This window comes from Oncorhynchus keta, chromosome 5 (genome assembly GCF_023373465.1).
Source record: "Oncorhynchus keta strain PuntledgeMale-10-30-2019 chromosome 5, Oket_V2, whole genome shotgun sequence".
NCBI lineage: Eukaryota > Metazoa > Chordata > Actinopteri > Salmoniformes > Salmonidae > Oncorhynchus > Oncorhynchus keta.
In genome coordinates, this window is record NC_068425.1 from 1,888,012 (window position 1) to 1,903,935 (window position 15,924).

Below are 15,924 nucleotides of genomic sequence, written 5' to 3' on the forward strand. Positions count from 1 at the left end.
CCCTCCTTTGCGAGGTATTGGAAAACCTCCCTGGTCTTTGTGGTTGAATCTGTGTTTGAAATGTACTGCTCGACTTAGGGATCTTACAGATAATTGTATGTGTGGGGTACAGAGATGAGGTAGTCATTCCAAATCATGTTAAACACTATTATTTCACAGAGTGAGTACATGCAACTTCTTATGTGACTTTTAGAGCACATTTGTAGTCCTGAACTTGCAGTATTTAGGCTTGACATAACAAAGAGTTGAAATACTTATTGACTATTCATTTGTAAACACTTCGGGAAAAACACAATTCCACTTTGACATTATGGGTTATTGTTAACATCTCAATTGAATCCATTTTAAATTCATACTGTAACACAACAAAATGTCAAGGGGTGTGAATACTTTCTGAAGGCACTGTATATTTATTTATATTCGTTATTTTGTATAATAATGGTTGGAATCTCATAGGAAGTCATTAAGATGGTACACTGCCCTTTTCCAGGTGCTCAAAGCACTTAGTCACCTCATCCTCTATCAATATGTGATTGTAATCTGAGCGTTAAGTGTAACAGCTGCCAGCCATGTATGGTATGGGGGGGGGCTTTTGAATGTATTTCTTATGTTGGGCTGGAGATGGATAAGATGGAGTCTTTTTGTGTGATTTTGATGTTCTGGATTCCATCTGTTGATGTCTGCTGGTTGGTCATGGTAAAAGTAAAATGGTGGCTGTTGCCTCAGCAACAGGGAGAGTGTGGACACAGGAAAGTGGCCAATGAAATGAACAGTGTAGATTTCTGCGCGATTTGCAGGGTTAGGGGGGTGAGGAGCGGAATCCCCCATCTAATTCAATCCCTCCCCAACTCTCATCACTTGCCTTTTACTCATTGTAAAGCGGTTGTAATTACAAATATATACTGGTATCAATTGACTCTAATGCCCTTTTAAACATAATGCGGTAAGTTGAATTGACGAGAGAGAACATTTTCACAGGGGTGCAACAGAGACTGTTGTTTTGTCTTATTCAAGTGTGTTCAGATGTCCATATTGACGTTGAACAGCCGAAACGGTGGCGACTGGTTTTCTCACATCACTCTATAGAACCGGGAATATGACCTCAACTAAACAACAATGCAAAGTCAATCAATCAATCAATCAATCAATCAATCAATCAATCAATCAATCAATCAATCAATTCATCAGTCATCAATTGAATCATTCGTTAAAACCTCTCTTGTAGCACACAGCAGTGCCGATATGCCAGAAATGTAAATGTTACCCCATGAAACAAGCGGGCCGGACACTGCTTTCAATTGAATGTGGGGTTTCGTTTTTGGAACGTGTGATTAATGTCATTGCTTTGTGGGCGCCACAGATGACGTGGGAAAGGGACATGGATGAGCAGCTGACCCCAGAGGCCTGGGCTGCCATGCAGAAGCTCTCCAACACGGTGAGAAAACTCAATCCGTTCCTACCTACGCCTCCGCATAACTCACAGTGTCATCTATAATTCATTACTCATATTTCACAAGTCATATAACTCAGAGATCCCTTCAGCGCTGGGTAACTCGCCAGGCAAGAAGGCCTTTAGGGTAACTCGCCAGGCAAGAAGGCCTTTAGGGTAACTCGCCAGGCAAGAAGGCCTTTAGGGTAACTCGCCAGGCAAGAAGGCCTTTAGGGTAACTCGCCAGGCAAGAAGGCCTTTAGGGTAACTCGCCAGGCAAGAAGGCCTTCAGGGTAACTCGCCAGGCAAGAAGGCCTTTAGGGTAACTCGCCAGGCAAGAAGGCCTTTAGGGTAACTCGCCAGGCAAGAAGGCCTTTAGGGTAACTCGCCAGGCAAGAAGGCCTTTAGGGTAACTCGCCAGGCAAGAAGGCCTTTAGGGTAACTCGCCAGGCAAGAAGGCCTTTAGGGTAACTCGCCAGGCAAGAAGGCCTTTAGGGTAACTCGCCAGGCAAGAAGGCCTTTAGGGTAACTCGCCAGGCAAGAGGCCTTTAGGGTAACTCGCCAGGCAAGAAGGCCTTTAGGGTAACTCGCCAGGCAAGAAGGCCTTTAGGGTAACTCGCCAGGCAAGAAGGCCTTTAGGGTAACTCGCCAGGCAAGAAGGCCTTTAGGGTAACTCGCCAGGCAAGAAGGCCTTTAGGGTAACTCGCCAGGCAAGAAGGCCTTTAGGGTAACTCGCCAGGCAAGAAGGCCTTTAGGGTAACTCGCCAGGCAAGAAGGCCTTTAGGGTAACTCGCCAGGCAAGAAGGCCTTTAGGGTAACTCGCCAGGCAAGAAGGCCTTTAGGGTAACTCGCCAGGCAAGAAGGCCTTTAGGGTAACTCGCCAGGCAAGAAGGCCTTTAGGGTAACTCGTCAGGCAAGAAGGCCTTTAGGGTAACTCGCCAGGCAAGAAGGCCTTTAGGGTAACTCGCCAGGCAAGAAGGCCTTTAGGGTAACTCGCCAGGCAAGAAGGCCTTTAGGGTAACTCGCCAGGCAAGAAGGCCTTTAGGGTAACTCGCCAGGCAAGAAGGCCTTTAGGGTAACTCGCCAGGCAAGAAGGCCTTTAGGGTAACTCGCCAGGCAAGAAGGCCTTTAGGGTAACTCGCCAGGCAAGAAGGCCTTTAGGGTAACTCGCCAGGCAAGAAGGCCTTTAGGTTAACTCGTCAGGCAAGAAGGCCTTTAGGGTAACTCGCCAGGCAAGAAGGCCTTCAGGGTAACTCGTCTGGCAAGAAGGCCTTCAGGGTAACTCGTCAGGCAAGAAGGCCTTTAGGTTAACTCGTCAGGCAAGAAGGCCTTTAGGGTAACTCGCCAGGCAAGAAGGCCTTCAGGGTAACTCGTCAGGCAAGAAGGCCTTTAGGGTAACTCGTCAGGCAAGAAGGCCTTTAGGGTAACTCGCCAGGCAAGAAGGCCTTCAGGGTAACTCGCCAGGCAAGAAGGCCTTTAGGGTAACTCGCCAGGCAAGAAGGCCTTCAGGGTAACTCGCCAGGCAAGAAGGCCTTTAGGGTAACTCGTCAGGCAAGAAGGCCTTTAGGGTAACTCGCCAGTCAAGAAGGCCTTCAGGGTAACTCGCCAGGCAAGAAGGCCTTTAGGGTAACTCGTCAGGCAAGAAGGCCTTTAGGGTAACTTCAGGGTAACTCGTCAGGCAAGAAGGCCTTTAGGGTAACTCGTCAGGCAAGAAGGCCTTTAGGGTAACTCGCCAGGCAAGAAGGCCTTTAGGGTAACTCGCCAGGCAAGAAGGCCTTTAGGGTAACTCGCCAGGCAAGAAGGCCTTTAGGGTAACTCGTCAGGCAAGAAGGCCTTTAGGGTAACTCGCCACGCAAGAAGGCCTTTAGGGTAACTCGCCAGGCAAGAAGGCCTTCAGGGTAACTCGTCAGGCAAGAAGGCCTTTAGGGTAACTCGTCAGGCAAGAAGGCCTTTAGGGTAACTCGCCAGGCAAGAAGGCCTTCAGGGTAACTCGCCAGGCAAGAAGGCCTTCAGGGTAACTCGCCAGGCAAGAAGGCCTTCAGGGTAACTCGCCAGGCAAGAAGGCTGCAGGGAAGGCTCTACCTCAGTCCGAACAGTGGTAGGCTAACGTTGACTGGAACACGAACATCCAGAGGAGAGCTTGTGTGTGTAGTTAGAGTTTGTGGTTAGCGGGGCGAATAAGATAGAGGGGCATAAGGCTCCACAAGTGATGTTTCAAGTCGTGGAAAGACAAAAGAGAACACATTGGCGTGTGTTTAGTTTTATTTTCAACATTCTGGTGCAATTTTCACAAGTATGCGGGTCATTTTCACAACTCTCGGCATTTTTGATTGACTGAGTCCAACACAGACCTTCACAATGTCACTTGTTCACTGCACCAAATCAGTCTTTCAATTTGGACACATTCAATCTAAGTATCTGGTTTTCGAAATGCAATGTTCACTTGCCTTTTGATAATGATTTTCTTGTCATTTTTGAACAATTACAACGATCACTTAATCGAAGTGCTCCAAACACAACTACTGAACCAAAAGATTGCTTACTGTAACGTATATAGTTCGATAACTTCTGAGCACTACATTTCTATATTTTCCCCTCCATAAATGTATCAAATTTGACATACATTTATGTTGGAAGCTAAAACCGAATCATATATATGAATGTGGCTGTAAATACTACATCATCATGTTCCATCAGCCAGTGTGCTTCAATAGGACAAAGTAGAAAGAGTCACTCTGTGCTACCATTTGGAATTATAGTGTAGTGTACAATGCACTGCTGAAATACCTGGGTTGTATATAACAATATACAGTGAGCTCCAAAGCTATTTGGACAGTCACACACATTTGAATTTTTTTGGGGGGACTCTGTACTCCAGTACTTTGGATTTGAAATGATACAATGAATATGAGACTATGAAGTGCAGACAATCAGCTTTAATTTGAGGGTATTCATCCATATCGGGTGAACCATTTAGAATTTACAGCACTTGTTGTACATCGTCCCCCCTTGAGGGGACTAAAAGTATTGGGACAGATTCACTTATGTGTGTTAAAGTAGTCAAAAGATGAGTCTGACTTTGTAGTCCCATTTGAACTGTGCTGTGCAGTTTATATGGTTGAAAGCGCGGTGATAGGTATTTGGGTGACGGTTAAACCAAAAATCAGACACAGTTTTTTATTTTGGAATTTGGTTGTGCTTTTAGATGGTTGAAAGCATAGTGATAACACGTTGTAAATTCAACTAACTTTTTTTTCCTTTTTTTCGAGTGGGTGAATAGAGGTTGTAATCTCATTGATCAACGTCTCAACCAAATATTAGCCAATTATCCACGTTGAAATGACGCAGTGTGCCCAGAGGGATACCGATAACATCTGAAAAATGTCCCAAAGTGATTTTTAAAAAAAATGTCAGGACAGCCAAAACAGATGACCTCTCCATTTGGCTTTGCTTTGAAGATGCATTAGAGCTGTGTGTATGTGAGGCTGTGTGTGTGTATCAAAATAGAGCTGTGTTTGTGAGGCTGTGTAATGCTGTGTGTGTGTGTGTGTGTGTGTGTGTGTGTGTGTGTGTGTGTGTGTGTGTGTGTGTGTGTGTGTGTGTGTGTGTGTGTGTGTGTGTGTGTGTGTGTGTGTGTGTGTGTGTGTGTGTGTGTGTGTCGGCAGCCTATAGAGGGCGGAGCGGAGACGTGAGTCTGAGATGATTGACAGCCAGCCTCTTTGACTGACAATAAAACAGAGAGAAAGGGAGAGAGGAGAGAGAAGGCTGTTGCCAGGGTAGCTGTTGCCATGGTTACCCACTTATATTTTCTTACCACCCTCAGACCCCCCCTGCTGTTGGTAAGGTGAACTACCTCTATTCAGAGGAAGAGAAAGGTTTCTAAAGGTACACCCCAACACGAAGCATGGAAAAATACAGTTATATAGCATTTAGGGAGATTTTACCATTGGTTTCTGTCCAAGCTTTATTATAATATATACAAATCACCCTCCCATATACCCTTTTTTTTTTACTTTTCCCATTCACACCCTTTTCTCATTTCTCCTGCTATTAATTTTCTTATTTCTTTCCTCCCCGGTCTTATCTGCACCTCACCTTTCCTCTCCCCTCTTTTTTCTCCTCTCCTTATCTCCTCTCTTCCCCCCCTCCTCCCTCTTAGACGGAGGACAAGCCCCCGGAGCTGAAGTCTAATTTCATGGCCTCCTTCCTGGACTTCCTCAAGACGGGGAAGAAGCAGCCTGAATCTGGACCTGGTGGACCACAAGACCTCGGAGGGCCAGTGGAAGGAGCTGAAACCACAGACTCTTCCTCCCTGAAGGGCAGGATCCTGTCCCCGCCTCCCCCTCCACCGCCCCCTCCTCCACCCCCTCCGTTTGGGGACAGTAGCGAGGGCGAGGACGGGCTGAGCCCCTGTAAGCGTCTGGACGACGAGCTGAAGAGGAACCTGGAGACGCTGCCGTCCTTCTCCTCCGACGAGGAGGAGGACTCTGTCAGTAAGAACCAGGACCTGCAGAAGAGCATCTCCTCGGCCATATCTGCCCTTTACGACACGCCCCATACGCTGACTGCAGCCGTGGCCCCGCTCCCACCCAGCCCATCTCCACCTCAGAGCCCATCGCTGCCACCAACGCCGCCGCCCGTGGCCCAAATGCAGGAGGACGTAGCCGAACTGGAGGAGCAAGACGATGACGTAGAGACAAACATGCAACTTCACAACACACAGGCCAACGCACAGGCAAATACACCGCCCCCAGAACAGGAAGGACTGGAAGGGATGGACGGAGAGGACGAACGACAAGAGGAGATGGAGAAAGAGGAGGAGATGGAGAAAGAAGAGAGGGTAAAGGAAGACCTGAATGTAGAGTGCAGGGGTGTGGAGAAAAAGGTAGAGGAGAGGGAAGAGGAGGAGGAGAGAGCCTGAGTTTGAGATGCTGGATGCTCCAAAAGTGGAAGGTGAGTAGCCTACAATCCCAGATGTTCTGAAATGGTCTGACAAACAGTTGTTCATTTCCAAAGATGTAATATACTCTGAACCCCCCCCTCCCCCAGATTCTCCATCCGGGCCTCCCCTCGCCACCGTACCCCCCTCGCCCCCATCCCTCTCCCCGTCCCCTCTCACTTCTTCCTCCCCCTCCCCCCTATCTCCCCCACCCCTCTCCCCACCCTCCCCTCTGCCCTTCCAGCATGAGGATGATGAAGAGGAGCAGCAGGAGCCGTCCCCCCAACAAACCCACCACCCCTCCGCCTCTCCTCCCCCCAGCTCCTCTCCCCCTGCCCTGCCCTCTCCACCATCCCCTTCCCCTGCAATGCCCCCCTCCACTACCCCCCCTCCCTCCTCCTCCCCTCCCCTTTCGGATGCTCCAGAGTTGGCCCAGCCTTCCTCCTCACCCTCCTCTTCCCCACCCTCACCCCCCACCCCTGAGGATGCGCCAGCCCCCAAGATCACCTCTCTGCACCTGGCCAAAAAGCAGGACAATGCGGCCATTGCTGGAGAGAGTGAGGAGGAGGACAGCGAGAGTGGCGGCGAGGGCATCTTCCGGGAGAGAGATGAGTTTGTGGTGCGGACCGAGGACATTGGCACGCTCAAGGTGAGGGCTTCTGGCATTTACTGTGGGAGGTGGTATGTCTTGTCTTCTCAAAAAGAAAAGAGGGAAGCCTGTACAGAATACAAATATTCCACAACATGCATCCTGTTTGCAGTAAAAGGCACGAAAGTAAAACTGCAAATAATGTGGCAAAGAAATTAAGTTAATATCCTGAATATTTAGTCTGTAACACAACAAAATGTGGAGTAAATCAAGGGGTATGAATACTTTCTGAAGGCCCTGTGCATACTCTCTTTGTCTCTCAAGATGGCCCTGCAGACCGGCCGCGAGCCACCACCCATCTGGAGAGTGCAGAAAGCCCTGCTGCAGAAGTTCAGCCCCGAGATCAAAGATGGACAGAGGCAGTTCTGTGCCACCAGTAACGTGAGTTACTCACATCCCCTTTAAGACAAGAGACACTCTCCTTCTCTTTCATCTCAAAGTACAATCCAACAATGGATGCAAGGATTTTACAATCCAGCATGAGATCGTCACGATAGTTGCACACATTTTGAAGCTACACATTGTTTGTTTATAATGACTCAATCATTTTTCTCTCTCTCTCTCTCTCTCACAGTACCTGGGCTACTTTGGCGATGCCAAGATGCGGTACCAACGTCTCTATGTCAAGTTCCTGGAGAATTTCAATAAAAAAGATTATGTCCGTGTGTGCTCACGTAAACCCTGGCACAGACCTGGACTCATGTTGAGGTAGGTTTGTCCCTGCGTGTTTGCCGTACTCCTCTGGGTCTTGATTCATACGTGCCCAAGCCCATGTAGAACTGAATCCCCTACGCCCATGCACTTGTACAGATCTGAAAATATTCACTTGTAAGCAATAACCTGCAAAATTACAACAACAAAAATTGTACCTTGACAGGCGTCAATCACTCCCATCGCTCCCCAAGCCACCTCCCCCTGCCATCAGTCAAACTCCACCACGATTGGAGCGAGATGAGAGGGAGCGGAAGGAGAAAGAGAAGGAGCAGAAAGAGAAGGAGCAGAAAGAGAAGTTGCAAAAGGAAAAAGAGAAGGAGCAGAAAGAGAGGAAGCAAAAGGAAAAAGAGAAGGAGCAGAAAGAGAGGAAGCAAAAGGAAAAAGAGAAGGAGCAGAAAGAGAGGAAGCAAAAGGAAAAAGAGAAGGAGCAGAAAGAGAGGAAGGAAAAAGAGAAGGAGCAGAAAGAGAGAGAGCAAAAGGAAAAGGAGCAAAAAGAGAGGAAGGAAAAAGAGGAGCAGAAAGAGAGGAAGGAAAAAGAGAAGGAGCAGAAAGAGAAAGAGAGGGAACAAAAGGAGAAAGATGGGGTGAAAGAAAGGAAACAAAAGGAAAAACTGAGGGAGCAAAAAGAGAAAGCGAGAGAGCAAAAGGAGAAAGTGAGAGAGCAGAAAGAACGAGAGCAAAAGGACAAAGCAAGAGAGCAGAAAGAGAGAGATCAAAAGGACAAAGAGAAGGAGAAAGAGAGGGAGCAAAAGGACAAAGTGAGAGAGCAGAAAGAGAGGGAGAAAGTGAAAGAGAAGGAGAGGGAGCAGAAGGAGCGAGAGAGGAGGGAAAAAGAAAAGGAGCGAGAGAGGGAGAGGGAAAAAGAGAAACAGCGAGAGAGGGAGAGAGAGGAGGAGAAGGAGAGAGAAGAAAAAGGGAAGAGGCATCCACCACCTCAGGAGAAGGTGGAGAGAAGGAGCAGTGAAGAGGACCGAAAGAGACTGAGGGAGGAGAAGAGAGGAGGAGGAGAGAAGAAGACAGAGCGCCCTTCGAGGGCGAGGCCAGTGAAGGCAGAGCCTCCACCCAAGAAGAGGAAGAAGTGGCAGAAGGAAGTTCCCTCAGACTCAGACTCCTCCACTGATGGGCCCAGTGAGGACCAAGGTGAGGGACTGTGTGTGTGTGTTTGTGTAACTGTGTGTTAATACAATTTTGGTATGTACAGTGGGGCAAAAAAGTATTTAGTCAGCCACCAATTGTGCAAGTTCTCCCACTTAAAAACATGAGAGAGGCCTGTAATTGTCATCATAGGTACACTTCAACTATGACAGACAAAATGAGAGAAACAAATCCAGAAAATCACATTATAGGATTTTTAATGAATTTATTTGCAAATTATGGTGGAAAATAAGTATTTGGTCAATAACAAATGTTTATCTCAATACTTTGTTATATAACCTTTGTTGGCAATGACAGAGGTCAAACGTTTTCTGTAAGTCTTCACAAGGTTTTCACACACTGTTGCTGGTATTTTGGCCCATTCCTCCATGCAGATGTCCTCTAGAGCAGTGATGTTTTGGGGCTGTTGCTGGGCAACATGGACTTTCAACTCCCTCCAAAGATTTTCTATGGGTTTGAGATCTGGAGACTGGCTTGGCCACTCCAGCACCTTGAAATGCTTCTTACGAAGCCACTCCTTCGTTGCCCGGGCGTTGTGTTTGGGATCATTGTCATGCTGAAAGACCCAGCCACGTTTCATCTTCAATGCCCTTGCTGATGCAAGGAGTTTTTCACTCAAAATCTCACAATACATGGCCCCATTCATTCTTTCCTTTACACGGATCAGCCGTACACAGATCATGATGTTTCCACCCCCATGCTTCACAGTAGGTATGGTGTTCTTTGGATGCAACTCAGCATTCTTTGTCCTCCAAACACGATGAGTTGAGTTTTTACTAAAAAGTTATATTTTGGTTTCATCTGACCATATGACATTCTCCCAATCTTCTTCTGGATCATCCAAATGTTCTCTAGCAAACTTCTGACAGGCCTGGACATGTACTGGCTTAAGCAGGGGGACACGTCTGGCACTGCAGGATTTGAGTCCCTGGCGGCGTAGTGTGTTACTGATGGTAGGCTTTGTTACTTTGGTTCCAGCTCTCTGCAGGTCATTCACTAGGTCCCCCGTGTGGTTCTGGGATTTTTGCTCACCAGATCGAGGGAGATTATCAGTGGTCTTGTATGTCTTCCATTTCCTAATAATTGCCTCCACAGTTGATTTCTTCAAACCAAACCTATTGCAGACTCAGTCTTCCCAGCCTGGTGCAGGTCTACAATTTTGTTTCTGGTGTCTTTTGACAGATCTTTGGTCTTGGCCATAGTGGAGTTTGGAGTGTGACTGTTTGAGGTTGTGGACAGGTTTCTTTTATACTGATAACAAGTTCAAACAGGTGCCATTAATACAGGTAACGAGTGGAGGACAGAGGAGCCTCTTAAAGCAGAAGTTACAGGTCTGTGATAGCCAGAAATCTTGCTTGTTTGTAGGGGTCCAAATACTTATTTTCCACCATAAATTCATAAAAACTCCTACAATGTGATTTTCTGGATTTTTTCCTTCTAATTTTGTCTGTCATAGTTGAAGTGTACCTATGATGAAAATTACAGGCCTCTCTCATCTTTTTAAGTGGGAGAACTTGCATAATTGGTGGCTGACTAAATACTTTTTTGCCCCACTGTATATTTATATGTAATGCCTTGGTTCTAGGTTCAAACCCACTCAGTGACATATTCTATATCTCTCACCCCCTCCCTCTCTCTCTCTCTCTCTCTCTCTCTCTCTCTCTCTCTCTCTCTCTCTCTCTCTCTCTCTCTCTCTCTCTCTCTCTCTCTCTCTCTCTCTCTCTCTCTCTCTCTCTCTCTCTCTCTCTCTCTCTCTCTCTCTCTCTCTCTCTCTCTCTCTCTCCCTCCCTCTCTCTCTCTCTCCCCCCCTCCCTCTCTCTCTCTCTCTCTCTCTCTCTGTGTCTCTCCCCTGTAGCCCCAGTGAGAGGGGGGATGAACAGTCGAGCCATGAGGGAGATGTTCAGGAGTTACATAGAGATGCTGGTCAGTACAGCACTTGACCCCGACATGATTCAAGCCCTGGAGGACACAGACGGTGAGAGGGATGGGGTCATGGTGTGAGCAAATGAGTGGGTGATGATTTGGTCAGGTTTGGGGTCAATTCAGTCATTTCAAGAAGTAACATTTTTTACAAAATCAATCAGTCGCTATGCTTCTCTATGATAATTTGGAATTAGAATTTCAGTTCACTTCGTGAATTGACTGAATTCCGAGGGAATTGACCCCAGCCCTGGGAGTGAGAGAAAGAGAGTGTTGATCAAAAGTAAAGGCTTGAGAATAGGATTGAGGAAGAACGATGTCATGAGATGAGTCATACGGACTCTATGTCCCTCCCACTCTGGCCCCCAGACGAGTTGTACCTCCCGCCCATGAGGAAGATTGACAGCCTCCTCAACGAACAAAAGAGGAGACTGTTAAGGAGAGTCAACATGAGTGGCCAACACCAGGTACGTCTGTCTGTTTAGTTGTAAAAATGCTGAAACCTGATTATGAAAAGGGCCTGATGTGTTTGGAAGTGTAGATTATGGTACAATTCCAATCTTCATCCAACTTTCTCACTATCATATTGACAAGTGAAAACTTTAAAAACAGTTGAAATGACTACTTCTCGCTCCCTCCATCTTCTACATGTTTCTTCTTTAGGAGACTCTGCATACGTTCCCCAAAATGACGGCGGACTCCCTGGACTCTGGCGCGGTCAAATTGCACCTCGGCGGCGAGTGCTACAACCGTAAAACCCTCAACCGCGTCAAGAAGAGCACCGCGCCCAAACAGCAGGCGAGTGAACCACACCCAGTCATGAAACTCCTTGACTTTAGTTTCCCGCCGCTGACGCCAATGTATCCAATCAGCTGCACCGTGGCTAACCCTGGCCTCGAAGAATTGTGCCTAGGTGTTGTAGAAGCCGAGTAGAAGAGACCATTCTGTCTCACAAGAACTGGAGTAATTAAAGTCCAGACCTGTTTTGTCACTTTTGCTTTGTACATAAAACGTGCATCTCAGTGGGTTTAACTCGGCCCGGATGGTGTTTGCCCCATGTACACACAAAGCTAAACCATGACACCGTCCTTATTTACTCTTGAGTTGTCTCGTTTCGTCTCGCGTCGCCACACCGCCCCAAAAAAAACCCGCTGTTGTCACGTCCTTTGGAAACTATTTGAATGGTCCTTTGGCTTCCGGAGGCTACATTTTTAGAGATTTTACATTTCAAGAACCCTCCCCCCCACGTGCCCGTTGAAGGAGTGCTGTGTGTTAAGCCCCGCCCAAGCAACGTGTTGCAAGGCGCCACTGATTTACACCAGGGTCTTCACCCGTGTTTAGCCCCCTTCGGCCATAGACTTCACCAGGCTTCCCGATCAGGGAAACCGGGTTTTCCACGAGGCTAATGTTTCTTCTTTTAGCGTTGTTCAAGTGCATTTTTTATTTTTAGTGGTCCTCTGAAAGTATGGGAAGTTGTGAATACATACTAGACTGGGCTTTTTCCCAGGTTCCTCCTTAGCCAAAGAGAACCGGGGAGATTCCCTTAATAAATTATTTCCTCTCTCTCCTTTCCCTCCATACCTTTTCCCCGTCTCTCTGCGACTCTCAGGACCTCAAGCTGTCCACAGAGACGTGTCGTGTCTATAGCCTTTATCATTCTCTCCATCACTACAAGTATCACACCTTCCTGAACTGCAAGAAGGAGGTAAGACTCAGGAGCACAATCGCTTTTCACAACACTGACCTTCCAACACCCCTCTTTCCTCTACGGCATTGTTGTTCTTCTCTACTTTCTCTCTGTTCTGTTTCTCTCCCTCTCCCTGTTTCCATTGTGGTCCGAATAATTCAAATGGAGCACTGTGTATTCAGTCCTTTTGTTGCGGAAGGTTGGCTGTCATTTGTGAGTGGCTGTGTTGTGCTTATATGAAAAATAATAACCTTATTATCCATCCTAGAGTGGATATTTGACTTGCATAACATCAATTAATGTTAGATGTATTTGCAACATGTCTATACTCTGGCCTTGAAGACGGAATACATCTATTTACAGCTTTAGAGAAATAGAATTGAGAATAAAGGTTTTGTACTATGGTAAAATACACTACATGACCAAAATGATGTGGACACTTGCTCGTCTAACATCTCATTCCAAAATCATGGGCATTAATATGGAGTTGGTCCCCCCTTTGCTGCTGTAACAGCCTCCACTCTTCTGTGACGGCTTTCCACTAGATGTTGGAACATAACTGTGGGGACTTGCTTCCTTTCAAGAGCATTAGTGAGGTCGGGCACTGATGTTGGGCGATTAGGCCTGGCTTGCAGTCGGCGTTCCAATTCATCCCAAAGGTGTTCGATGGGGTTGAGGTCAGGGCTCTGCAGGCCAGTCAAGTTCTTCCACACCCATCCCGACAAACCATTTCTCTATGGACCTCGCATTGTGCATGGTGGCATTGTCATGCTGAAACAGGAAAGGGCCTTCCCCAAACTGTTGCCACAAAGTTGGAAGCACAGAATCGTCTAGCATGTCATTGTGTGCTGTAGCGTTAAGATTTCCCTTCACTGGAATTAAGGGGCCTAGCCCGAACCATGAAAAACAGCCCCAGACCATTATTCCTCCTCCACCAAACTTTACAGTTGACCCTATACAGTGGGGCAGGTAGCGTTCTGTTGGCATCCGCCAAACCCAGATTTGTCAGTCGGACTGCCAAATGGTGAAACGTGATTCATCACTCCAGAGAAGGCGTTTCCACTGCTCCCGGAGTACAAAGGCGATGAGCTTTTTACACCACTCCAGCCGACGCTTGGCATTGCGCCTGGTGATCTTGAAGCTCCCGACGAAGAGATCTTGTGCTGATGTTGGTTCCAGAGGCAGTGTGGAACCGCGGACTGATGATTTTTACGCACTACACGCTTCAGCATTCGGTGGTCCCGTTCTGTGAGCTTGTGTGACCTACCACTTCGCGGCTGAGCCGTTGTTGTCCGAGACGTTTCCACTTCACAATAACAGCACTTAGAGTTGACCGGGGCAGCTCTAGCAGGGCAAAAAAATGGACAAACTGACTTGTTGGAAAGGTGGCATCCTATGACGGTGCCACGTTGAAAGTCACTGAGCTCTTCAATAAGGCCATTATACTGCCAATGTTTGTCCATGGAGATTGCCTGCCTGTGTGCTCGATTTTATACACCTGTCAGCAACGGGTGGGGCTGAAATAGCCAAATTCACTCATTTGAATTTGAAGATCCACATACTTTTGTATATATACTGTAAATAAGCAAGTGAATATAATCTGTTCTCTTTCTCTATTCCCTCCAGACGGACAGTATAGAGCAGGCAGCGGAGGACCCTGGTCAGGAGGAGGTGGTGCAGCAGTGTATGGCTAACCAGGGCTGGCTGGAGACCCTCTTCAACTCCTTCATCGACCTGCTGACCCTCAGCACCAAAGCCTGATGAGGGAGGAGGGGGCACAGTCCGAAATAGTGCACTACAATTGGCCTAAGCCATAGGGCCTATATGGAGAATAGGGTGCCATTTGGAAAGCAGAATGTGGGTTGAAGAAGGGAGGGGTGGGGAGGGAGGAGGTATACAGTATTTGGGAGACATAGCAAGAGAGTTGGAGTGGAGAACACTGGACTGTACCAAGATGGAGAGGGGGGGGTTCAGACCCTACCACTCTAGTTCTTGCCCAGCGAGAAAGACCGAACAGTCAATGTTCAGTCTGTCAGTACGGTTGAGTTTTAACTTAAAATGGATGCTACAAATGAACTGTTTTTAGCGCTTTTGTTTAGTTTTTCTCTCACAAAGTATCTCTTGACTAAAGAAAAGAGAAGGACGGAGGAGAGCGGAGGAGGCGGATTGAAAATAGTGAATGTGTGAAAGGGTACGACGTCTGCCACTTGACCCGAACAGGGAAAGCAGGGGACCACGGTGAATCAGTCAGCACTACAGAAAAGATTGCGATCTACATCCAAACATGCACGGGCACATACACACACACACACCAACATACAAACACTATATATATATACGTATATGTATTAATAATTATGATTTGTATTATTTATACAAGGAAATTACCCTCCCTAGCTGGGATTGTTTGCTGTTGTTATTTTAAATAATCATGTTTTGTTAGGGTTATACATGAAATGGCCTGCCCAAAATCCTTTGCTCGGTCCCCCTTTTATTGCTGAAGGTAAAAAAGAGTGGAGGGGAGAAAAACTGAGGTGAAGGGAGGGAGGGAGGGAGGTTAGAGGAGTGTGTGATGTTCCCTTTTTTTCTGTCTGCCTAAATAAATTGTGAGGGGGGGAAAATGTATTTAAAACCTAAGCAAACTGTGTTCTTTATGTTTGTTCTTCAAAAGACAATGAGAGCAGAGTTTACACCTGAAGTTAATAAATTAAAATAAATATCTGTTCGCTTTCTAAAAGAAAGCGCTGTGGTTTTAGGGAGGTGTAACTGTTAAAAAGCGTATAAAATCTGTGTTGACTGTTTTTATTTTAAATTGTTTGTTGTTTATGATAATTATTATTTTTGGAGGTTTACCTATTTGTTCAAGCTCTCTTATCTGTAAATATTGTACAGTTACTTGAGTCTCTAAAGCCCAGTTCCTCTTCTGTACATGCTATTCCTGTATTTGACAAAAGCAAATAAAAATTTGAAAATGACAGCGAAAATGTTTGTTTTTCCTCCTACAACTTTATAAGAGAATGCATTTATAGTAAGGGTGTGGTTGACCACATATCGGGGTTGGGGTCAATTAAAATTGTACACTGAAATTGCAATTCCAATGAGGGACATTTGGTGTCCTTTTTATTTGACTGTGGAACCCTGGACAACATGTACTATTGTTAAGTACACTATATATACAAAAGTATGTGGACACCCCTTCAAATTAGTGGCTTCGTCGATTTCAGCCACACCTGTTGCTGACAGGTGTATAAAATCAAGCACACAGCAATCTCCATAGACAAACTTTGGCAGTAGAATGGCCTTACTAAAAGACCATTCATTCAACGTGGCACCGTCATAGGATGCCACCTTTCCAACAAGTCAGTTTGTCAAATTTCTGCCCTGCTAGAGGTGCCACAGTTAACTGAAATGTAGTGTTATGTCTCGGACAA

General features: G+C 46.6%; 1 protein-coding gene across 1 annotated transcript in view; it reads left to right on the forward strand.

Moving 5' to 3' along the window:
- Positions 1 to 15,477, forward strand: part of prr12b (proline rich 12b) — a 31,993-nt gene extending 16,516 nt beyond the window's left edge. The window contains exons 6-16 of the mRNA XM_052518299.1: positions 1,361 to 1,435; positions 5,589 to 6,344; positions 6,430 to 7,017; positions 7,282 to 7,398; positions 7,592 to 7,725; positions 7,895 to 8,871; positions 10,742 to 10,861; positions 11,176 to 11,273; positions 11,470 to 11,604; positions 12,416 to 12,511; positions 14,120 to 15,477. Coding sequence (XP_052374259.1) covers positions 1,361 to 1,435; positions 5,589 to 6,344; positions 6,430 to 7,017; positions 7,282 to 7,398; positions 7,592 to 7,725; positions 7,895 to 8,871; positions 10,742 to 10,861; positions 11,176 to 11,273; positions 11,470 to 11,604; positions 12,416 to 12,511; positions 14,120 to 14,254 — 3,231 coding nt within the window. The 3' untranslated portion in view covers positions 14,255 to 15,477. The remainder of the gene's footprint in view (positions 1 to 1,360; positions 1,436 to 5,588; positions 6,345 to 6,429; positions 7,018 to 7,281; positions 7,399 to 7,591; positions 7,726 to 7,894; positions 8,872 to 10,741; positions 10,862 to 11,175; positions 11,274 to 11,469; positions 11,605 to 12,415; positions 12,512 to 14,119) is intronic.
- Positions 15,478 to 15,924: the final 447 nt, after the last annotated feature.